This window comes from Amphibalanus amphitrite, unplaced genomic scaffold (assembly GCF_019059575.1).
Source record: "Amphibalanus amphitrite isolate SeventyFive unplaced genomic scaffold, NRLGWU_Aamphi_draft 000643F_arrow, whole genome shotgun sequence".
Lineage (NCBI taxonomy): Eukaryota > Metazoa > Arthropoda > Thecostraca > Balanomorpha > Balanidae > Amphibalanus > Amphibalanus amphitrite.
In genome coordinates, this window is record NW_024882137.1 from 175,899 (window position 1) to 200,914 (window position 25,016).

Below are 25,016 nucleotides of genomic sequence, written 5' to 3' on the forward strand. Positions count from 1 at the left end.
CAGAGTCAATGTTTTACTAGAAGTCAAAAACGATCGAATGAATGCCCTTGTAAATTTGAATTCAGGTATTTTGCGATGGCTATTCCAACAAAAACATGGCTATTCCTGCGGTCGTCTGGACAGTCTTCCATGCCCTGAGGAGACGCCGCTGCCCTTTGAGGCGTTGGAGCGGACCGCCGGTGTACGGCAGCCGCCCCCCACCCACCCCCCCCCCCCCCGACCCCCACCCCCCACACCCAGATCGGCAGTGACCGCGGCCGGGCGCATCATTCGGTAACCAGGGCAACGGCTGCGGGACGCTCTCAGTCGTCATGGCAATGACTACGGGTGCCGAGGTACGCGGACGTCATCTTGTTTTGGCGTTCGGGAGTCCCGATACCAGGCGTGGTGACGCCTGCTGGCTGCTGGCGCCGAGGGCAGTACGACAGCTGCGGCAGGGCGTTGTCTGCTGATCATGCTGCACGCGGGGCCATGCTGACACGAAGGCCGAGGTAGTCGCTGGAAGTCCCAGCCATTCACTTCAGCGAGAAGGGAGGCATGCAGTGCAGAGCGCAAGGGAAAGTCTGGCGTCTGGCGCAAACCGACTGCCACAGGGACCGTGAGAGTGAAGCGGCCAGACAGAGCATAGAGGCAGGTCGGAGCGAGTGGTTTTTCCGACATGCTGCTGGAACCATGATCAGAAGCTGCCGACATTAGGTTCGACTGTCTATTAATTACAGCTTACAAGATTTGAACTGCTGTGGATGTCTCCGCATTGAACTATAATTTACTTGTGTGATTGCTAGCAGTGAGCCCCAAAAGGACTGCTAGACGCTCATAATGTCCTCTCGAAGCCCGGCTGAAGCCGTCGTGCGGCCCTGCTAAGTAAAAGCTTTGGCGAAGTCGTGCCAGAGCCTAGATGAAGCCTTGCGAAGCACCGGTAAGGCTCTGTTAAAGCTCTGCCAAATCACTGGTAAAACCCCGGTCAAGCCCTGGGCAGCCCAGGGGCAGGCATTGCACTGTACAGCCTTGATAAAGCCTTGGTAAGACCTAGCTGAAGTCCCGCTGAGGCTTGCTGAAGTGCTACTGTTCCAGGTGCCGCGTATGTACACCAACCGTCAATGATCCATGATCCTCAGTGAAAACAAGTGAGAACAGTGATTTTTCAGTAATGCTCTCGAGGAGTGGCCCCTCTGCACAGAGCACCTTGGCGTGTCCGTAGTGGTACATGTGCTGCGGTACCTTGGTATGTCCGAACTGGTACATGTACTGCGGTATCTTGGTGTGTCTACTGCGGACTGCGGTACCTTGGTATGTCCGAACTGGTACATGTTGTCGAACTGCGGCAGATCCGTCATGATGTGCTCGCAGTCGTCACGCGGGTCCGACTCGTCCGTGACTTTCTTCGGGTCCAGGATCCGGTAACTGCACGGTGACGTCACACAGCACGTCACTGTGACGTCACATGGACAGGAGAGCAGGCAGTACTGTACAACATGCTGGGTCCCTCGGTCTCCGGCGGCCAGTGTCGGATGGCAGAGCTCCGGAGACGAGGTGACACGGCACGGCTGACGTCACATGGGGACGTCAGCTGGGGAGGGCCGCCCGTACTGCGGAGGTGACGTCACAGGTCTCGGGGTCATGCGGGTGTGATGCTGACAGAGGGGCACACGGGGACTGCTCCGCTGCAGAGGGCTTTTGCACGGGGGGGACACAAACGGCAGACGAACACATGCCGCCGGGAGATAGCCCAGCACACACAGACCGCGAGGGACGCCGCCGCCCGGCTCGGGGGGCGGGGGACAGCCCGGGAGACAGCCCAGCACACACAGACCGCGAGGGACGCCGCCGCACCGCCCGGCTCGGGGGCGGGGGACAGCCCGGGAGACAGCCCAGCACACACAGACCGCGAGGGACGCCGCCGCCCGGCTGGGGGGGCGGGGGACAGCCCGGGAGACAGCCCAGCACACACAGACCGCGAGGGAGGCCGCCGCCCGGCTCGGGGGCGGGGGACAGCCCGGGAGACAGCCCAGCACACACAGACCGCGAGGGAGGCCGCCGCCCGGCTCGGGGGCGGGGGACAGCCCGGGAGACAGCCCAGCACACACAGACCGCGAGGGAGGCCGCCGCCCGGCTCGGGGGCGGGCGCGTCCATCGGACGCACGGACGGGCCACTGGGCATGCTGCCGCGGCGCTCCTCAACACGGGTCACCGGGGACCATCAGCCGCACGGACGGGCCACTGAGCATGCTGCCGCGGCGCTCCTCAACACGGGTCCCCGGGGACCGCAGCCGCTTTGTGCACCGTGTTACAGCGGTCCGACACGACTGTTTACTACATACATCGGGGACGATACCTAAAGAACGGGCCCGACTTCACTCGGAGACCGGACCAGACTTTGCTTAACGACGGACCGGCTAACGTAGCAGACGCCAAACCCCTACTGATCCGCTGGTCTGACCATCTCGCTGTCTCTGGTCGGACTAGGCCGTCAGTGTCACTGCGAACAGCGCTGCCTTCTCAGGAGCTCAGAAGCACCGCGTGCACTGATTCTACATAGAACGGACATCTAATGTTAGCGGACTGGACTGCGGGGTCAGCTAGCCTCTGTGACGGATATCTACTGTCGGAGGACTGTAACTGCGACGGACGTCTATCTCGAAAACGTCTAACTCTTATGGACGTCTAACTGTTACGGACGTCAACTCTTACGGACGTCTAATCCTTTCGGACGTCTAACTGTTACGGACGTCTAATTCTATCGGACATCTTACGTTGATGGATATCTAAATCTATCGGACATCTAACTGTGACGGACATCTAGTTGCAACACTGAGATCTACTGTCGGCGGACTGGTCCACGGGCAATGGTCCGACTATTTGGCAGCCATCTATCTGTGACGGACGTCTACTAGTGGACCGGACCGGACTGCCGCCGCCGGCGAGACCGTCTCGGCGGGGCGCTGAGCGTGCCTTTGTGTGTCCAAAGCGGAACATCTCCGTGTTCATCTCGATTTCCTCCATGATAATCTCGGCCGACTCCTTTTCCTCCTTGTTCTTGGTCTTCTTGGGGCACAGGATCGTGTAGCTGGTGGCAGCCGGGGTGGAGGGTCACTCCCAGTGGCGGCGGAGGCTCACTACTACGACCAGGCGCCGCGGGAACGGACGCTGGTGGCAGCCGGGGCGGAGGGTCACTCCCAGTGGCGGCGGAGGCTCACTCTGAGTGTCCGGGGCGGAGGGTCACTCCCAGTGGCGGCGGAGGCTCACTCTGAGTGTCCGGGGGTCGTGTAACTGGTGGCAGCCGGGGCGGAGGGTCACTCCCAGAGTCAGCCGGGGCGGAGGGTCACTCCCAGTGTCGGCGGAGGCTCACTCTGAGTGTCCGAGGGAGGAGTGTCCGCGCCTCTGTACCGGTGGTAGCGGCAGCCGCGGCCGCAGGCAGACTGCGCCCACTCACTGCGACGAGGCGTCGCGGGAACGGACGCTGGTGGGGGTGGGGGGTGGGTGGGGGGGACTCAGAGGAGGAGGTTGTAGTCTTGCACACCTGTTTGGGCCACCGGTGGGGTTAGGTAACTCCAGCTTCCACTCGGGTGAACACGAACGCGTTAGAGCGGCGTCGCTCGTGGTCGGACCGAGCAGACTCGCGGGCCAAGGGAGCAGCGCTCCCCACAGCCGGGGGTACAGCTGCAGTGCCAGGACCACTGAGCCGGTGGTCCAGGGTCATCGCAGGGCCAGACCATGGCAGGGAAAACGAGCCTCGCAGGGAGAGGGAGGGTTCACACCGCAAACCAGACAGGGAGCTGGGGGTCACTGAACTCTGCCAGAAGGCGGGCACGCGGGGGGGGGGGTATATACAGAGTTCGTGCGCGGGCCGGGTCAGGGGTGTGGGTTCGGACTCCAGACGCAGTCCAGAGTCCAGACCGCAGTCCGGACTCCGGACGCAGTCCAGAGTCCAGACCGCAGTCCAGATTCCAGACACAGTCCAGAGTCCAGACACAGTCCAGAGTCCAGACCGCAGTCCAGTTCGGCACGGTCCAGTGCGGTAAGTCAGGGGACGACAGAAGTTTGTCCGTGCACCCGTCAATGCAGGGGAGGGGGACCAAGATGCTGTAAAGGGGCCGAAGTTGCTGTAGAGGGGGTCCAAGTTGCTGAAGAGACCAAGATGCAGTAAGGGGGAGGGGATCAAGATGCTGTAGTCTCGCAGGCCCGAAGAACAAGACCGCGTCCACGAGACCGCGGAGTCGGCAGTCTGGAGGCTGCACGCCGGCAGAGGGTGTGTCGCCTAACGTCGGCACTCTTTGTTTGCTACTAAAACTGCTGGATGTTTTTTTTATTGCCACCAGAGCCCAAAAGGAACAGCGTCCCCATTATCGCTATCATAAACCAAATTTAGCTGGTCAAACTGCTGGGCTACTATGAGCTGCAGTGCCGCTATGTTTACGGAGACCCTCTGTGGCAGCAGTGCGGCCTCCAGACCCCGGCGCCGCACGCCGCGGGCCCCGGCCCGACACTCTCCGGCCAGGCGCCACAGGGCCACCTGCCTTGGTGTGGCCGATGCGGTACTTTTCGTGCTCGAGTTCGATGACCTCCAGACACTTTTCGGTGGCATCCTTGTCGTCCGACAGGGCCTTCATCTGCTTGGGCGCCAGGATTGTGTAGCTTGGGGCACACGGTCACCGCAGGGTCAACAGAAGGTCACCGGAGGGTCACAGACGAGCCACGGGCGGGTAATGGGCGGGGGCGGGGGTCGCGGGCGGGTAATGGGCGGGGGTCATGGGCGGGTAATGGGCGGGTCGTGAAATCTGGATTCACCATTCCACCCAGCACGTGCAGGGTGGTTCGACAAAAGGTCACCGCAGCCGATGTGGAGTGGACACACTGCTGTCTGCTGTACGCTGCCGAGCTCGTGTGGAAGACAGAGGCTGCTGACTGGCCGTCGGATCCGCCAGTGCGGACTGTCAGATAGCTGTTCACTGATCAGAGGTCAGAGGTCAGGGGTCAGATACAGAGATCAGAGGTCAAATGTCAGAGGCCAAGGTCAGAGGTCAATGGTCAGAGGTGACCGCTCAGAGGTCCCAAGACAGATCAGAAGTCAGTCGTCAGGGGTCAGGAGTCAGAGGTCCAGAGGTCAGAGGTCAGAGGTCAGAGGTCAGAGGTCAGAGGTCAGAGGCCAGGGGCCGTGCTGGGTGGCGGCGCGGTGAAGCGGCAGCGGCCAGCGGTGAAGCCGGGGTCTCGGGCAGAGGCTACCTTGGTGTGGCCCAGCCGGAACTTCTCCGGGTCCATTTCGATAGTCTCTAGGCAGGCCCTGGTGGCGTCCTTGTCGTCGTCGTGTTTTTTCATGATGGCGGGAGCCAGCACTATGTAACTTCGGTGACACGGCGCCACAACAGTCAGCGTGAGCGAGCGGAACTCAGACAACACAACACGACAGCATGGTCCGGGCGCGCACTGGTCGCGGAGCCTCAGTGCGCAGAGTCAAAGGGCCGAGACCGCGACGGCACTTATACGAGAGCTCCACACAGGTAACGCGAGCTAACATATACATAACTACATAGTCAATGCTATACAAAGTCCCACAGCGCCGTTCCCACATAGTCATGGCTCACCCCGCGCTGCCCAGGGACTGGAGCCACACAGCCAAGGGGCCGTGGCCCACACAGCCCAGGGGCCGTGGCCTACACAGTGGAGACCGGCACGGGAGGAGAGTGAAGGGTGGCGCTCCCGCGCCGTCCTTTTATACAACTGCAATGATCCCCTCTCTTAATAGTGGCACTAAGAATAAGGAAGAATCGATAAACACACGGGTCCCCATTAACATGGCGCTTTCCCTGTGCCAAAACGTCGCTGTTTTAGGCATTCGTCCAAATAGGCACGGAACCCTAACAAAAGTCTTCAGTCTTCCTGTATAGGCATTAAGAACACATGCCTTTCTTGACTATCCAATTTGAGCACAGATCCCTGTTCGAGGCCGTGCTGTCCCGGTGAAGGTACCCGCGATGGGTGAGGCCCCTCCCTGTGAGCAGAGCCCGCTGTCTGTCCCGGCAGAGCGGCCGGTATCAGCCGCAGAGGGGAGTCCCCCCCCGGTGTCAGCCGCAGAGGGGAGTCCCCCGCCCCCCCGGTGTCAGCCGCAGAGGGGAGTCCCCGTCCCCGGTGTCAGCCGCAGAGGGGAGTCCCCGCCCCCGGTGTCAGCCACAGAGGGGAATCCCCGCCCCCGGTGTCAGCCGCAGAGGGGAGTCCCCGCCCCCGGTATCAGCCGCAGAGGGGAGTCCCCGCCCCCGGTGTCAGCCGCAGAGGGGAGTCCCCGCCCCCGGTGTCAGCCGCAGAGGGGAGTCCCCGCCCCCGGCGTCAGCCGCAGAGGGGAGTCCCCGCCCCCGGTGTCAGCCGCAGAGGGGAGTCCCCGCCCCCGGTGTCAGCCGCAGAGGGGAGTCCCCGCCCCCAGTGTCAGCCGCAGAGGGGAGTCCCCCGGTGTCAGCCGCAGAGGGGAGTCCCCCCCCCCGGTGTCAGCCGCAGAGGGTAGTCCCCCGTCCCGCCCGCTTACCGGTGCTTGAAGTCGGCGTAGACCATGCGGTTGGGGAAGCCCTTGCGGCAGATACGGATGCCCTCGAGCACACCGTTACAGGTGAGCTGGTGCATCACCAGGTGGGAGTCGATCACACCTGCGGCCGGTCAGCGGCGGTCAGAGGTCAGCGGAGGTCAGAGGTCAGCGGAGGTCAGAGGTCAGCGGCGGTCAGAGGTCAGCGGCGGTCAGAGGTCAGCGGCGGTCAGAGGTCAGCGGCGGTCAGAGGTCAGCGGAGGTCAGATGTCAGCGGAGGTCAGAGGTCAGCGGCGGTCAGAGGTCAGCGGAGGTCTAAGGTCAGCGGAGGTCAGAGGTCAGCGGAGGTCAGAGGTCAGCGGCGGTCACAGGTCAGCGGAGGTCAGAGGTCAGCGGAGGTCAGAGGTCAGCGGAGGTCAGAGGTCAGCGGCGGTCACAGGTCAGCGGCGGCCACAGGTCAGCGGCGGTCAGAGGTCAGCGGCGGTCACAGGTCAGCGGCGGTCACAGGTCAGCGGCGGTCAGAGGTCAGCGGAGGTCACAGGTCAGCGGAGGTCACAGGTCAGCGGAGGCCAGAGGTCAGCGGAGGTCAGAGGTCAGCGGATGTCAGAGGTCAGCGGAGGTCAGAGGTCAGCGGAGGTCAGAGGTCAGCGGAGTCGGTTGAGCGGGTCGGTGGATCTGTGAGGTCAGGAGCTGGCGGTCAGGATCCTGCAGAAGGGCTCAGGATCAGAGCTGGAGAACTGCTTGTGCATGGTCCGGCCAGCTGAATGGTCAGTGAGCCTGCCACCACCAATGGTGCCACCAATGGTGAGTTGGAGTTGGGGATGTAGTTGGAGTTGGAGTAAAAGTTGGATTTGCAGTTGTATTTGGAGTTGGAGCTGGAGTTGCGGTCGGACTTCAGTCAAGCAACAGTTTAATCAGTGAGTTTTCGCCCAAGGCTTTCACTTTGACACAACAGATAATATGATTCGTCGTGCCAAAGGCAATCGTTAACTTTGAATTAAATTGTTGAATGACATATAAACCCAATGACTTTAAAACACAATGAAGTGGAACGTTAATCTCCTGAGGCGTGTCAGCCTAGCAAACATTTTCCAACGACACAGCGTCCCTTAGAACGAAACGAGACCATGATCTAAGAGGTGGGGCGACCACAGGGTGACTGGGGAGTGGGGGGGGGGGGGGACGACAGGCACAGGCAGGTGTCGACATGCAGGGGCGGGCAGGCGGGGGGAGATGGGGTCCGCCTGCAAACGGCGGCCGGCCGGCCCACACAGACCGGCTGTTGCTCACGGCCGCGCGTCACACCACCGCGCCGGCCGGTGATGGGTCGGTCCCACACTGACCGGTGAGGGTCCGTTCCCTTCCCCCACTGACCGGTGAGGGGCCGTCCCCCACACTGACCGGTGAGGGTCCGTTCCCTTCCCCACACTGACCGGTGAGGGGCCGTCCCCCACAGTGACCAGTGAGGGGGCCGGCCCCCTCACTGACCAGTGAGGGTCCGCCCCCCTCACTGGCCACTGAGGGCCCGGTAGTGCCGGTCGTCTAGTTTCTTCAGCAGTTCCTCTGGACTGTCTGTGCGGATTTAGATCCCACGCCTGAGTCACCCCTGACCTTTCTGCTCAGCTCTTGTGACCTCTGTTCGTGTTTGCTCGCCTATGCCTGTCTCCGTGTTCAGCTCCGTGCCTCCCCTGATATTTGTTTACCCTCTCATGGTTGAATATCGTAGCCTGTGTGCCACCATCGGTGCGCTGTGTTCCGGTGCTATTTAGGCTCCTATGCGCTGTGTTCCGTTACCCTGTGTGTTCCGGAGCCCAGTGTTCCGGGACCGTGTGTGTTCCTCTGCACTGTGTTCCGGTGACCGACTGACCTGTGTCCACCTCTGTCCCCCGGCGCCCTGTGCCCGGCGCCCTGTGAGCAGCGCCCTGTCACCAGCGCCCTGTGAGCGGCGCCCTGTGACCGGCGCCCTGTGAGCGGCGCCCTGTCACCGGCGCCCTGTCATCGGCGCCCTCTGATCGGCGCCCTGTGATTGGCGCCCTCTGACCGGTGTGTGTGATCGGCGCCCTGTGAGCGTCTCCCTGTGACCGGCTCCCTCTGATCGGCGCCCTGTGAGCGGCGCCCTGTGAGCGGCGCCCTGTGAGTGGCGCCCTGTGATCGGCGCCCTGTGAGAGGCGCCCTGTGAGCGGCGCCCTGTGCCCGGTGTGTGTAAGTGCTGACTCACCGGGCGATTTGGTCTCGTTGGGAATGATGCAGCGGATGAAGTGCGGCTGAGTGGCCCGCAGCGTCACCATCAGGTTGTTGAGCTGCTCCTGTCCGCCGTGACGTCACACAGTGTGAGTGTGACGTCATCAGGGGGGCAGCGGCGACGAGGACGGCACAGCACGGACGGCGGCGGGAGGGGGGGGCGTGCACAGGGGAGGGGACGGCAGGCACACACACTGTCTGGGCAGCGAGTGGCCGCGCTGGTGGGCGGGTCACATATGAGGTCACATGCCAGGTCACAGGGGGAGGCACAGCGGGTGGACTAGGGACTACTGACAGTCTAGCTAGGGGAGCTCATCTATCCGACTGGGGCACAGTACACACATTGTATAACAAAGGGAAATATCAGGGCGCACACCGGGGTCGTCAGCCGCGTCAGCGTCTCAGGGTCACTCAGAGGTCAGAGGTCAGTAGAGGGCCACCGAGAGGTCATCTGCGCACTAGTGAACTAGTGATGTCCCGGTACCATCCCGGAGAGTTTACACAGGTGGGTGTCTATGGGTCCGACAGTGGGTGTCTATGGGTCCGACAGTGGGTGTCTATGGGTCCGACAGTGGGTGTCTATGGGTCCGACAGTGGGTGTCTATGGGTCCCACAGTGGGTGTCTATGGGTCCGACAGTGGGTGTCTATGGGTCCGACAGTGGGTGTCTATGGGTCCGACAGTGGGTGTCTATGGGTCCGACAGTGGGTGTCTATGGGTCCCACAGTGGGTGTCTATAGGTCCGACAGTGGGTGTCTATGGGTCCGACAGTGGGTGTCTATGGGTCTGACAGTGGGTGTCTATGGGTCCAACAGTGGGTGTCTATGGGTCCGACAGTGGGTGTCTATGGGTCCAACAGTGGGTGTCTATGGGTCCAACAGTGGGTGTCTATGGGTCCGACAGTGGGTGTCTATGGGTCTGACAGTGGGTGTCTATGGGTCCCACAGTGGGTGTCTATGGGTCTGACAGTGGGTGTCTATGGGTCTGACAGTGGGTGTCTATGGGTCCGACAGTGGGTGTCTATGGGTCCGACAGTGGGTGTCTATGGGTCTGACAGTGGGTGTCTATGGGTCCGACAGTGGGTGTCTATGGGTCCGACAGTGGGTGTCTATGGGTCCGACAGTGGGTGTCTATGGGTCCGACAGTGGGTGTCTATGGGTCCCACAGTGGGTGTCTATGGGTCCGACACTAGGTGTCTATGGGTCTGACAGTGGGTGTCTATGGGTCCCACAGTGGGTGTCTATGGGTCTGACAGTGGGTGTCTATGGGTCTGACAGTGGGTGTCTATGGGTCCGACAGTGGGTGTCTATGGGTCCGACAGTGGGTGTCTATGGGTCCGACAGTGGGTGTCTATGGGTCCGACACTAGGTGTCTATGGGTCTGACAGTGGGTGTCTATGGGTCCGACAGTGGGTGTCTATGGGTCCGACAGTGGGTGGCTATGGGTCCCACAGTGGGTGTCTATGGGTCCGACAGTGGGTGTCTATGGGTCCGACAGTGGGTGTCTATGGGTCCGACAGTGGGTGTCTATGGGTCTGACAGTGGGTGTCTATGGGTCTGACAGTGGGTGTCTATGGGTCCGACAGTGGGTGTCTATGGGTCCGACACTAGGTGTCTATGGGTCACCAGGTAGTGTCTATGGTCTATGTCTACGGACGGGTTCTAGACGCCATGTGCAGTCCAGGGTTTCACGAAGGGGAGGGCATGGCTCCTCGTGCAGGTTCCGTGCGGGCTCCTGGTTCCGCGGTGCGCTGCGGTTCCGTGCGGACTCTGCGGTTCCCGCCTTACCGGGCGCCTTCAGCTCATTGGGGATAATGCATCGGATGAAGTGCGGCTGCGTGGAGCGCAGTGTCGTCATCAGATTGTTGAGTTGCTCCTAGGGAAATGGCCAGTGACGTCAGCGGGGCAGAACCGGCGGAATATCGCCGCAGTGGTGCCGCTGCACAGCGCAGTGCCGCCTCTCCCTGCAGGCCTGCTGGTGCGCCTCTAACAAGGGCGGCCAGCGCGCCGCGTCAGCGCAGGGCCTCGAGAGCGGCGCCCCATCAGTCAGCACAGAGACCCCGGCAAACTGATCGAGGTGCTAACACATTCTGTCATCCACCGTTTTTAAATATTCTTTACAAGTTATGACACGAAACCAGGTTACGTTCATGGCCAATGTTGCCATCTGATACCAGGTCAATACTGTCCCCAGCTACACAAGGCTGTTTATACTGACCCCGTGGACTCTATCGACGCGTGCAGCTTTCAACGGAACACCAGGTGCCGCACTAGGGTCACTTCTGGGATAAGTGGGGTCGAGCAGACATGAGGGGCAACCAGCTCGCATTCAGTAATAAACTCGACGAGCACTGTAACGAATGCAGCTGCTATCCGGCCGGGCCGAGACTGCAGAGATGCAGGGTCACTACGGGGTCACAGGGGGGTCACACTAGGGGTCACAAGGGTGAGAATAGCGGTCACCGGAGGTCGCAGATACGCGCGGAGCCGCGCGGGGCGGGGTCCCCTCAGTCCCTGAGGCGCTGCACGTGCCGATGGAACACCGGGCTGGTGATGACAACACCTGACACAAAGGGACGCCGCGATGACGCGATATCGCGGACGTCGGTGGGTCACGGGGCGCGGCCTCAGGTCGTCCGGAGGACTGCCGGGCCACTGCGGGCCACCTAGGCACGAAGCACCCACTCGGAGGCTACAGGGACCCTTCGAAGCCCCTTCTGGATCCAAAAGAGCCGCCAGGGTGCAAGGAATGTCTTTTATGAACAGTAAATGGTATCTGGGGTTTGAGGAAGAATCTCTTTCGGTCTTTAATGTAATGTGGGTTGCACCCGCCTCCCACTGGCGGGCCGTTGGATAACCCGCCTCCCACTGGCGGGCCGTTGGATAACCCGCCTCCCACTGGCGGGCCGTTGGATAACCCGCCTTCCACTGGTGGGCCGCTGGATAATCCGCCTCCCACTGGCGATGCTATCCGCCTATGGGATTATGGTGGGCTGCCTTTGCTCCGGACGGACGGACGTACGGACGGACGGACGGAGGGAGGAGGTCACCGGTACAGCAGCGGTGGGAGAGGTCACCGGAGGTCACGGCGGGGTACGTTCCTCAGAGGGAGGGAGGGAGCGCCAGCTGTCTCGCTCGCCCGGGATAGAAGCCCATACGGAGGCCGCACAAATCCACAGGGTGACACATTTACCCAGGCGACACCATTCTACCAGGATAGCATGTACCAGGGACCAGGGTAGCACCATTCTACCGGGGTAACGCCATTCCGGCTGCGAGGTAACATATAGATCCTATAAATAAGGTAACACCATTCGAAATTTGTGCAGGAGGTGACACCATTCTTCTAGAGGGTGCGGCATTCGGAAGGGTTAACACCACTCTTCTAAGGGTCTTCTCGACATTCGTATCGAAGGAATCATCATTCAGATACGAAAAACACCATTCAGCTAGGGTAGCAGCACCATTTATCTGTGGGGTAACACCATTCCTGTTGCAGGGTAACACTGTTCCTACGTAGGTAAGGGTAACACCATTCCTTTAGGGAGTAGGGGACACCATCCATCTAGGGTGTGTGCGCGTCATTCGGCTGCGGGCGGCGCCATTCCTCGGTGGTGGCTCTAACAGGGGGTGACGGGACGGTGCAACAGGGGGTGACAGGGCGGCTACATGTCCACCGCGCGCCGGGCGCCGGCTCCATGCAGCTGCAGGTGCCGGGTCAGACGTCGCCAGGGGTATCAGACCAGGGGCCAGCTACCTGCGCAGTGAGAGGCCGCTAACCGCCGCTATACCTCGCCGGACAGACCGACCGCGGCAGCCGCTGCCAAAGAGCGGGTGTCAGCGGGTGTCAGCGGGTGTCAGCGGGTGTCAGCGGGTGTCAGGGAGTAGCAGTGGGTGTCAGGGGATGTCAGTGGATGTCAGGGGATGTCAGGGGTGTCAGGGAGTGTCAGTGGATGTCAGGGGGTGTCATGAGGTGTCAGGGATGAGCCCTTGACCTGTCCGTCGCTATAGGTACACCTGATAAAGTCACATCAAAGACAGACAGGACACAAGACGCCTGAAAAAGTCGCAGACCAGCGATCACACCCTCAAAACCAGTCACTACACCCAGGTCACGTGACACGATGGACAACACCGGCCACCGATAACAATCTCCAAACCAGTCACTACACCCGGGTCACGTGACACGATGGACAACACCGGCCACCGATAACCATCTCCAGACCAGTCACTACACCCGGGTCACGTGACACGATGGACAACGCCGGCCACCGATAACAATCTCCAAACCAGTCACTACACCCGGGTCACGTGACATGATGGACAACACCGGCCAGTGCTGGCACAGACGGCGGGGCGGGACTGTGACGTCACCCAGGCGGTGCTACCCGTGACATCACCTGGTGACTGTCAGACGCACGGTCCACTCACTTTACCCACGGCACAGCCGGCACTGGGAGGGCATTTGTTCAGAATGAGGGGACATTTGTTCAGGCCAAATGAATAGATGGTAAATACATAATATTGCGTTGCTGCAAATTATCCAGGAAAAGGTATAGGTACAAGCTAGCTAGAGACCTGCAAATTTATCGAGGTCGTGCACCTTTTCGAAGTCAATCAAAAGTGTGATACCGGTACGGGGAGTTAACGTACGCCGCCATATGGATGGCCGTTTTACGCAGTACGACACGAACTCGATGACACGAACCATTTCTGTTACCTATACCTATTTGACGTCTTAAAAAGAAAACATTTTAGGTACAACATTCAATAGGAACATGGGTGCACGGCAATCATCGTAATATAAACATAAACTATCCTCGAAATAAACATGCGTTCGAAAATGCAAATCTTATAGGTATCGTTGGTACTGATTAATCAAAGGAAAATAAAACACGATGCAGGCTGTCAAAACTGAATTATGTAGGATTCAGTGGCGTCTCAAAACTAAATTAACTACAGAGTAGATAGTACAAAGTTCATTCACAGTGATAGAATCTGTACATCATTCGTGTTTTATTTAGTGCACTACTCTTGTTGGCGCATGTCCATAATTTCCCCAAATATAGGGGACCTACGAGGCATTCTGATTTCACAATTTATAAATGGAGTAGAATAGAGCATAACATAGAATAACAGAAACCACTTAGTAATTTTGATTAAATGCAACAATATCTAAATAAGTGCTTTTGTTAGAGTAAAATTTGAGAGATTATCAGCTGCTTGCTGAAACTGTAGGAAATAATAGCGATTTTCATTCCAAGATTTGCCTACCCAAAGTTACCAGCTCCAGCAGACAAAAAAAAAAGACTGTGCCAAACTTGGTTTGGTCACTGCGGAAACAGTGCCCCAAAGGTTCCTCCCCCTAACGGACCCGTCTCAGGGCCCGGATGTAGCATCCCAGAGACGGACCCCCCCCCCCCCATCCAACTGGGGTCCGCCTCGCGGCCCGGATGATGCAGATATAGACATGCTGCTGACCTCCAGAGTACAAAGTGTACAAAGTGATACAGTCCGGACCGCTGTGTACCGGGGTACAGGGTACACTGCGGGTACAGTGACCAGTCCCAGACAGACAGACAGACGGACAGACAGACGGACATGCGGCCGGGCTGCAGGCGGAGGACACCATACTCTGCAGGCGGAGGACACCATACCCTGTAGGCGGAGGACACGGTGGCGAACCCGCCACCCTTCTTACGGCCTAGAACAGAGGGCCGGCGCGCGCCGCGGTCAGACACGGCGGCGGCGGTACACAGCGGTGACGTCACTGGTGGCGGTCTGGACAGGCCGGCCACCGTCCGGTCAGAGCCGTCCAGCGAGCCGCCACCAGTGACGTCACCGGTGTGGCGGCGGCGGCGGCCGGCGGTGCCGCCACTCTGAGGCCTCAGGTCAGACCGAGCCTCGGGTCGCACTAGCCGCCGGGACACGGTCCCTGCCGGATAACGGCGGGCTGGTGCGACCGCTGCATGTCACCACAGTCACAGCGAGGACTCTCAGTGGACCACGCTGCGGGTTCTCACTGAGCCAGAGTGGCGGCGGCGGCCGGCCGTCGCGGTACAGAGCCGCGGCACTGCTCGCTCTATTTACCCGGTACATGGCCGAGACGGTCTGGAATGCCGAGCCCTTCTGACGCTTGGCGCCTGCAATAGGTGGTCGTCAGTGTCTCAGAGCAGAGAGCGCGCACCCAGCCACTGCGGCAGCCAGCGACAAACAAACCCGGCCACTGCGGCAACAGTGGCAAACAAACCCAGCCACTGCGGCAACAGTGGCAAACAAACCCGGCCACTGCGGCAACAGTGGCAAACAAACCCGGCCACTGCGGCAACAGTGGCAAACAAACCCAGCCACTGCGGCAACAGTGGCAAACAAACCCGGCCACTGCGGCAACAGTGGCAAACAAATCCGGCCACTGCGGCAACAGTGGCGAATTGACTCCAGTTGCAATGCAATAAATTACCAAAGTGAAAAGTGACCAAGAAAGCGAGCAAGTCGATTCAACAGAGCAATTTTCAACGCCTTGCGATGTTAACGCTCATATAGACAGCATTCGACGAGGAAATCTTCGTGACAGTGTGTTACGCCCGTTCCTACCTAAGATAGGCAGATCTAAATCCAAAAGCTGGGACACGTAACTTATAACTTGGTTCCGAAGTCCTAGTCCAGTTTCAGAGCACAACTTTTATTCGACCCATTTCAATTTATGGTATACATATTTGGTAAACATGCTTAGTGTGACATTAAATCCTGCCATCACCTTACGCTAGGAAAAAGAGTGCCACACAGTCGAGTCAAGCGATAGGGCTGATATCAGAAAATGATTGGTCGTTTGCGTGAAGTTTCAAATAGCTTGTAATTGTTATTCACAAGCTGGACCGGTGAATGGTGATGCGTCCTCACCCTTTTTGCGACACCCTCACCGATTCGTCTGGCATCAGCTCACCCTTTCCACCGGCGTCCTGGCCGCCCGACTGTCCCGGGTGGTCGGCGAAGATCTCCTGCGCCAGCATGTTGGAGCCCTTCTTGAACTGGTCGACGACCGTGTCGTTGAGCGGGTCCTTGTTCTTCTCCAGCCAGCCGATCAGGTTGTACGCCACCTGGGGGCGCGTGACGCAGTGAGGGCCAGCCAATCAGGGTCCTGAGAGCGGGTGACGTAGAGTGAGGGTGAGCCAATCAGGGCATGAGAGCGAGTGACTCAAGAGGAATGTGGTTCAACTATTTGTGCCTGGCCTAACCAGGTCCACGCCACCAACTGTCGGCTAGAGGGAGCGGAATTCGTTGCCCGTTGGACTCCAGCTCGAGCACTGTCGGTCGGAGGGCGCTGAGGCCGTTTGTTTTCATTCATTTCAGCAAGAGTAGGATGCAGGAGTGTTTATTTCAGTTATTCTGAAGTAAATTCTTCTCTCAAATGCAAAATGTTACCAAATGTTTTGAGGATTGGCCGCAAAGCTCGCTGTTCAAGAACTCACACACCTAAACTATAGTCACTTGTCTCATCCTCATGCAGTCAAAGGCCCTCAAACTATCAATACCGCCACTGCCAGTGATCCCCGCACTCGTCTCTCACCATGTCCCCAGAGGTCCCCAAACCCAAGCCGTCAGAATTCCCCAACCCTCCACTATCAGAGGTCCTCAAACCCTCTCCTTCAGAGGTCCCCAGCCCCTCCCAAACCCAAACCCTACACTGTCAGAGCCAGGTCCCCTACACGCTCACCGTTCCGGCGTAGTGCACGATGGCGAAGTGCGCCTCAGCCTGGCCCTGCTTGGGCGGCTTGGGCTTGATGAAGCAGGACGACTTGCCCAGGTGGTTGTTCTTCAGCTTCTCCTCGAACGTCTTGTCGGTGGCCTTGGGGAACATGCTCTCCTCCTCCAGGATGGAGAGGACGCCCATCGGCTGCGGCGCGCGCGGACGGCGGTCAGCAATGGCGGGAAGGCGGTCAGCAGTGGAGGGACGGCGGTCAGCAGTGGCGGGACGGCGGTCAGCAGTGGCGGGACGGCGGTCAGCAGTGGCGGGACGGCGGTCAGCAGTGGCGGGACGGCGGTCAGCAGTGGAGGGAAGGCGCTCAGCAGTGGCGGGAAGGCGGTCAGCAGTGGCGGGAAGGCGGTCAGCAGTGGCGGGACGGCGGTCAGCAGTGGCGGGACGGCGGTCAGCAGTGACGGGACGGCGGTCAGCAGTGGCGGGACGGCGGTCAGCAGTGGAGGGACGGCGGTCAGCAGTGGAGGGACGCAGCAGTGGTGGTACGGAGCGGGATGTTCACAGGGGATGGTGGGAGAGGGTTTCAGAATAGATATACATAGATGTACATACAGGTTGGAGGGATGTCGGACGCGAACAGAGCTGTACATGATCAATGGGATTGGAATATGGGGAACAGTGAGACTGTTTGCGTCAGGAGACGCGCTGCCTCGGCCGGTCAGCCGACTCACAAACCAGAGCTATATCGAGACTGTGGCAGCTGCCGACTAAAATGGTTATAGGCACCTGCAACTTGTTCTTACATTCAATCAGTTGTAAAAAATGAACAAAGATATTACGGTATCTTACATATATCAGAAAACCTAAACCACTACATCTACTCGGAGCATCATCGACCAGCAATCTCATCGATATGGTCATCATCAGCATTCGCCTTAGGGCCAGCAGACACGTAGGGATGCATGCAACAGCGGTTATACAGCACAGCAGAGTCCAAAGCATCCGTGACCTAAGACAGCGCATGCAGCGGAATTATTTACCTGTACCTGGGGCCAGACCTCAGCCGATTAGCGTTGAATCTACGAGATGCACTCAATGAGACATACGCTATCCTGGTTAACTTAAAGAGTTAGGCCAATTACTTCTGTCATCTGTCTATTATTTAAAGAAATAGAGTAGCATACAAGTTACGACACTATCACTAGCTACTTCAGTTTATTTATCATGCAGTGATCAGTTGTTACGTACGCTATCTGTAGTCATGCTCTAGAAGCCGGCGCCGTTGACCCAGTGCACTAGGACGACACTGCACTGCTACGGCACTACCCCAGCCAACCGACACCCCGGCCACCGTGTACCCGGCTAGCTGGTAGTGTTTTATGAGCCGCGAAAGCGACGCCTACATCGTCCGTCATGCTGCCAGGAGACCATCGTCTCCTCCTAGAGAGAAGTCGGCACCGGAGGCCGCTACGTGCGTCACCTTCTCCATGAGGTCGATGCACGCCTGCAGGTCCATGCCGAAGTCCATGAAGACCCAGTTGATGCCCTCCCGCTTGTACTCCTCCTGCTCCAGCACGAACATGTGGTGGTTGAAGAACTGCTGAAGCTTCTCGTTGGTGAAGTTGATGCACAGCTGTTCGAAGCCGTTGAACTGGAAACGAAGAGGTGTGGGATGGGTGACGGCGCGGAGGACTGGCCGCAGCGACAAGGACACGAAGAGCTGGCACCAGGTGTGCTCCAGGTGAGGGCCTCGGGATGAGTGAACACCTGAAAGTCCTTGACAGAGGCTGCATGTGTGGCTGTGGGCACTGTGTCTGAGGCCAGCGACAGTGCACTGGAAGCTGCAGAAGAGCTGAGCTATAGAGTGAAAATCACCCTCCGCAGAGCTTTCCGTGAGGTCTTCAGTAAAATCCTCCGAGCGCAGACTCCTGTGTATAACATTCGACAGTCTTTCACGCAGTCTTCTGCAGTCTTTTTCTGAAATTTCTTGCCAGAGCCCCTGCTTCAGTCTCGTGGTGAATGTCCATCTCATCAGCTATATCCAGGGCCATGTGAATCCACAGTGCAAGGAGACACTTATGCCTTCAGACAATAGGTCCTTTCAACGAATGTTAGCCTTTTTACAGGCAAACTTTAGACATTGGCGCTTCAGAAACGATTTCATTGCTTGAAATGCTCTTCCACGTGCGGACTGCGGACCACGTAAATCTCAACTTGTCCTTATAGTGCCTTTTACCACATGTTGTGAAGCTTCATTCCAGAACTCCCGGAGGAAAAAGTCCCATTTATCTTCAGTAACATCAAACAGCGGCCACCGCCATCAGAAACTGACTGCACCCTCCACGCCTGCCATAGCGACAGCCGCCTAAGGGAGACACCGGTACAGAGTCGGTGCAAACTACCCGACTAAGCAGACTAAATGGTCTGAGCGAAATACGCAGCAGGGAGAGCTGGAAGGCACACAGGGGAGGCACACCGATAATGCAGGGAGACGAAGAGGCGCACGGGGAAGCCGGGAGCACGCGGGGAAGGCCGGGGAGGCACAAGCCCGGGGTTCTGTCGCGCCCAGACATGCTTGGAAGGACGCCAGTGGATAGGCCGGCGAGACGCTGTCTGTAGCCGATAGTTCACCGCAGGCCTATGCAGTATACACAGGGGTCTGAAAACATCGGGTTGAAGCCACGTGCAGGGCAAACTCGGTGGGGTGGGCTATTTTCGGCAGGGAGCACTCCAATCCGGGGTAACGCGGGAAGTTGGGGAAACACCGGGGCCACTGGCGGAAATCCGGAGATGCCCGGACTGGGTTTGTTCGCTCGGAGCGCAGCCCGGGGAAGCCTGCAGCGCGCGCGCGGGCGCCACACTCTGGTCGCTATGGGACATGTCCGGGAGTACCTTCTCCATCAGCTCAATGCACGCCTGCAGGTCCATGCCGAAGTCCATGAAGACCCAATCGATGCCCTCCCGCTTGTACTCCTCCTGCTCCAGCACGAACATGTGGTGGTTGAAGAACTGCTGAAGCTTCTCGTTGGTGAAGTTGATGCACAGCTGTTCGAAGCCGTTGAACTGATAAATAGAGGTCAAACGTCATTGGGACTGAAGCGGCTTTTTGGAAATGTTTGTTAAAGGACTGCCTGTAAACCGTTTTTGTGATTAAAGAACAAAAATGGTTCACGTTATTTTTAGATCAAATGACCATGTGAGTGGGCAGAATCGCATACCTTCTTCTACCAAACCCAAGTTTCTGAGAACGGAATATTATATTATTCATCATTGAAGCACGTCAAATACCTATTTGATATTTATGTTTTCATCATGATTGCAAGGCTCATAAACGAGATAAAGGTAGAAACATACATCTAGGGTAAATTGATTGCCCCGGTCAATATAAGCTTTGCTTTGTCGTAGTCGGTGGGGATGACGTGACGTGTGTCGTATGTTCGGTGTATGGGCTGCTTTGTGTCCTCAGGTGTTCAGCGGCGCCCTGGGTGACGTCGTGAGCTGTGCTCAAAGTAGCTGTGACGTCATAATGGCCGTGGACGCGCAGCGATTGGCTGTGCTGGACGGGTGCAGTGACTTGTGTTATTGCTGCCTTATTGAGGGCTGCCAAGTGAGAACTGCGTTTGTTATCGTTGAGAACCTGTAATATAAATGCATTGTACATCGACACAGAAACATTTCAAACGTATTTCATACGTTCCTTGACGTAACTACCTTCACATTTTCATCCCATGGACATGTATTTCAATAAAACGTGACTAATTAGATAAAAATCTTCCATAAGAGTTCTCCCATGATAAAACTATAAAATATCCGATTATGCGAAACATTGCCGTAAAGTCAACTAATCAAGACGTAAAGCTGACGTTACCTGAGCGCACCGGCCCTGCACTGAGCTAAGTAAACTAAGTGTGCTGCACTTGGCCGGCTCTAATTACTCAACCGTCGTGGCTAGCCTGCGGGTAACTCGCGGCTAACTCTGCTAACTCGCGACTAAGTCGGCTCACTCTCGGCAAACTCACGTCGAAGATCTCGAAGCCGGCGATGTCGAGGACGCCAATGAAGCGGTGCCGCTTCTGCTTGGTGTCCAGGGTGAGGTTGACCTTCTTGACCAGCCACTTGAACATGCGGTCGTACATGGCCTTGGCCAGGGCACCAACTGAGTAGTACACCTGCAGCGGCCGGGCAGGTCAGGTCAGGTCAGAACAGTGCACAGAAGCTCAGCTCAGCCGTCAGTTCAGCGCACTCAGAACAGTGCAGGGAAACTAAGGTCACGTAAGTTCAAATCACATAATCACGTCGGAGAAAAGGTCAAGGCAGAACAAGGCAGAGCAGGGACGGGGCAGGACTGGCCAGGCCAGGCCAGGACAGGGCAGGACAGGGCAGAGTCAAACTTACATGAATATTGGATATGTCTGAACTGGCCGTCATTGCAGCTCCAGCCGGCGCCGGCGCTGTTGCGGACCGGGATGCTGGCAGAAGACCCGACACTAAACTCGGTCCCACTGCTGGGTCCACAAAACGGGTCCCGAGCCCTGCGCAGCCAGCCTGGTCGCTGAGGTAGCTGACCCGCTCTCTAGTCTGAGGTGCATATCTGACCTCAGGTGCCTGGTCTCTAGTCGGAGGTCACTAGTCCAATTCCAGAGGTCACTGACCTGGTCCTTGTTGCGGCCCTGGGTGACAAACTCGTTGCCGACCTTGATCTTGGGCTTCAGCAGGTTCAGGTACAGCGTCGGACCGTCGACGCCGACCAGCTTGGCCACGCGCTCGCCCTCCTGCGGGTGACGTCACACACGGTGTCAGCGGTCAGTGACGTCACACCCGTTGGCGCCGGGCGCGCTGGTCTGGGCCGACTGACGGGGACCTCGCTGTGAGAACCGCCCCCCCCTGCGACATCAGCTGCGCGCCGTCACCTGGGAAAGGGTCGGGTGCGGGGTGCCGGGTGGGTGCGCGGCCGGTGCCGGGTGGGTGCAGGCCGGGTGCTACGGTCCATCCGGTCCCGTGGTGGACGCTTCCAACAGGGTAACACACTACGGGGACACACGACGCCGGCTCCCAGTCAGCCGTGACGTCACTGGACAGAGAGGGTGACGTCACTGGACAGTGGGTGTGACGTCACTGGCCGGGACATGCCGACAGTCTGTGCCGCTCGACCCGGGTCGGGAGGGGGGGGGGGGCATGCTTCCCACTGCGCAGAGATCTTACATACGAAGAGCTGCTGTTTGGCTAAAACATGATACCTACCCATGTGATCACGAAACGGGCGACCTGCCAAGAACTTCGCCACATCAGTGTAACTTCTCTTCGTATGTTTAAAAGATCTCTACGAAGTTCAATGGGGAGTAACAGTGAGGTCAGGTGGGCGATCCAAGTGGGGGCGACTCAGCCCAGTCCCAGGACAGAGCAGATCTGAGTGCTTTTCACCGACACATAGGGCACCAACCAAACACACATAGGTACACGCAGTCAGTCTGTGACTGGTGGCCCTGGTAGTGGACACCATTCGGTGAGCAGTAGAGTTAGACACTCCCAGAGTAGCTGGTAGCTGACACCCGCAAGCTTTGCTCCAAAAGCGGCAGACATGTCAGTACAAAACGCTACTGGAGAGAAGACACGTGCCGAGGTGTTAGTGTTAGGTCACAGCTGCTGTGTACCTATGGCACTGCAGTGGGATGAACGGGAACAACATGCAGTTGTCATTGTTACCCAGCAAAATTAACAAGTAGTAACGCTTCTTTTCAGCACATAGGCATTTCAGCATTTCAGCATTTCAGCATTTCAGCATTTCAGCATTTCAGCACATTGTCAGCACCTACATACATAATCGTCATGCCAATCACTCTGGCCCCGAAAATGGCGTTATTTTTTTTGTTGACAACAAATTAAATTGATGAGTAGGTACAGTCCAGACAGGGGCGTCGCCACGGATTTTTGAGTGGGGGGGTCGGGTTTCTAGTCTTCACCCGATGGGTAGGGGTGTTTTTTTTTTGCCACACTTCCCAGTTTTGTGCGTGCGTATGTGTGTGTGCGCGCGTGTAACAAATCGGCGCGCAGCGCCGCGAAATTTGGTATAACCTATTAGGTAGGTATACCTACCTACATCACTTGCGTAAAAATTATCACTGGTCACTTAAGGTCAGGTCGCCATGTCAAGTTCAGTTATACGGTATACCTCTATCAAACTTTCTCCTCTCGCCATTCTTGTAGCTTTTCTCCCATAACTTCGAAATTTGGTACACTGTATACCTAATGTATGGGGTTATACGTATCAGCAATTCATTATTCTGAGGATTTGCATCTATGATCTGGAGGCAGGTCAAATACGTGACCTCATCATTAGAAAATAATGAGAAATTAGAAAAAGCACGAATGCCTCCTGCTTTGAAAAAGTTCGTCAGAAACGCAAAATATCTTTGGAGCCATGACAAATCAGCTCATCATTGCCAGGGACAGGGTGCAACTTATAATAACGAGTGATGTCTCGAAAGGTCATTAGTGGAAATGTCCATCGATGGCCACCAGCATTTTTTCTACAACTTTTGACAAAGACGCGGTAGAGCGATGACAGCACCTGGAAGGTGTTCACTGTTTAGCTCAATAACACGGATCCATTCATATGCAGCAGGAGGTCCTTTTTCGATCATGACATAACGTTGACCTGAGGTCGTTTTAACGTTAATCCTGAATGGTCAAATTTTAACTCATGTGACGCGTCTCAAAGAAATAAACACGGTGGTGACAAGACAACATATGTAAATACCAAACAAATTCACGGAATCTAAAGTTATTGCAAAGCAAATGTTTAGGCAGAATCTGTCCAGCTAGCTGTTTGCCTTCTATGGGCAAAACATAGACCTGAGATGAAATCTGACGCGAAGCTAGCGAAAGAGCGTTGAAAGAGCTATCGAATATGTTTTCTGCTTCACTGTAGCCCTTCTATTGGTGGGTTCCCAGTCGCTAACGTATAACGTATACTAAAGTACCGCTGAGGTATGCTTTCGACCCCTGATCGATCTAGAGGTTTGCGGAAAAAGAGCATGCTGCCCGTGACGAGAGAAAGCCGATGATACCCATTTACAAAGTTTCGGGTCATCTCAGGACTCAGGTCATCGCCAATAAGTAGGGAAACTCGGGACCTGCTAGAACTTTGCGAATGTCAGTTGTGATGGTTTTTCGAGGTTCTGATTACGAATGTTATCTTAGTTTTGAACGAAGACGATGACTCCATACATTTGGGGTAGATCAGGTCAGGTCAGATCGACCAGTACCTTTTAGTGGATGACCACCACCGATTGCTTCCTAACATGTTATACATATGTATAAGCAGCACAACTACTTCTTAAATGTTCAGATGGGCGCTAAGTTCAAAATCAGCTCCAAAAACTTTCCTATACCTAAATTAAAAGCATGTTATGAAAAAGTGAACCAAGGTCATCTTTATTTGAATCAGGGATATCGATTTATTTTTTAGTAGTTGATTAACTCGAGCGCACCGGAAGTTTCGTTGCAATCGGCTCCTTTTTGCGCGACTTCTTTGCAAAAGCCCGAGACGGTTTCATCTGACTCCCTTTCCCCTACATGTGCACTGTACAGCTAGTTGTGACGGTAGCCATGGGGCTGAGGCTAGTTTGTAGTTTTGTAGTTAGGTACTGATCCGACGAATCGACTGCGACCATTTTTTTAACGATCAGACGAACGCTCGGGGCAGTTTTGGCGCGTCCAATCTTTTGAGGGATAAAAAGGTACTAGAATGGTGGCTACTTAAAAATATTGTTGTGCAGGTGTTCCCCGCCCATAGCTAATTGAACTTCAGGTAATTGGCTAATTGGCTTTAGGGAGCTCTTGAAGCGATTCTGAATCTGATGTATTTGTTGGTGTTGCTGACGCCTGCTTCACTGACATAAAAGCTAAAAAGGCATACTCAGCATCGCAAAAAGTGGGGGGTCGACACCCCCCAGTTTTCAAGACTGGGGGGTCACGACCCCCCGACCCCCCCGTCGGCGACGCCCCTGAGTCCAGACTTTAAATAAATATTCGCGAAAAAACTAATATCGATGGTTGAACCAATTGGTTGGTTGGTATAAGCATTAGGTAGGTACGGCAGATGTACCTAGGTAAAAGTTTGGAATTTGGTGCAACATTTTTGGATTTATTTCCTTGAGGCTAGTAAGAGCTCAGCATTGCCAAACTCCGAGCAGTCAGCACATTACGCAGTCACGCGGAGCACATTACGCAGTGTGCAAATATCAGGCGATGAGGCGTAAAACCGGCACCCAGCCAGCCAGCAGCAGCGGCGCCATTGCTGAAAGGAAACCAAACAAGATGGCGGCGGCGTGTTACTGCGCGGGCCGGCCGCCTGGCGGCAGCAGCGTCGCCGCGGCGTCTTACTTCGGCGCCGTCTGCCTCCGCCTGCTCCTCGCGGCCCCTCTGTTTGAATTTCATCGTACCCAGATGCATCACAGCGGCCACGATCTTATAGATGTTTTCCTTCTCTTGCTGCGTGAAGCCGAGGATATCGAACGCCTCCTGTGGGCGCGGCGCGGCGCGGTCAGCGGGTGCGCGGCGGGGGCGCCGCC

General features: G+C 57.0%; 1 protein-coding gene across 50 annotated transcripts in view; it reads right to left on the reverse strand.

Annotated features, from left to right (window-relative positions):
• Window positions 1–25,016, reverse strand: part of LOC122363852 (myosin heavy chain, muscle-like) — an 88,452-nt gene that overhangs the window by 25,531 nt on the left and 37,905 nt on the right. For 4 of the 50 annotated variants that reach the window (XM_043333591.1, XM_043333605.1, XM_043333616.1 and 1 more), the window contains 10 exons: window positions 24,829–24,966; window positions 21,096–21,215; window positions 20,463–20,612; window positions 17,924–18,094; window positions 16,462–16,641; window positions 15,691–15,844; window positions 14,838–14,890; window positions 8,727–8,814; window positions 6,515–6,632; window positions 1,287–1,404 (listed from right to left, as the gene is read on the reverse strand). In XM_043333591.1, coding sequence (XP_043189526.1) covers window positions 1,287–1,404; window positions 6,515–6,632; window positions 8,727–8,814; window positions 14,838–14,890; window positions 15,691–15,844; window positions 16,462–16,641; window positions 17,924–18,094; window positions 20,463–20,612; window positions 21,096–21,215; window positions 24,829–24,966 — 1,290 coding nt within the window. Of the gene's footprint in view, window positions 1–1,286; window positions 1,405–2,952; window positions 3,068–4,517; window positions 4,636–5,223; window positions 5,342–6,514; window positions 6,633–8,726; window positions 8,815–10,535; window positions 10,624–14,404; window positions 14,452–14,837; window positions 14,891–15,690; window positions 15,845–16,461; window positions 16,642–17,923; window positions 18,095–19,335; window positions 19,507–20,462; window positions 20,613–21,095; window positions 21,216–24,828; window positions 24,967–25,016 lie in introns of all 50 variants that reach the window. The other 46 variants (XM_043333608.1, XM_043333611.1, XM_043333597.1 and 43 more) reach the window with 28 other exon arrangements.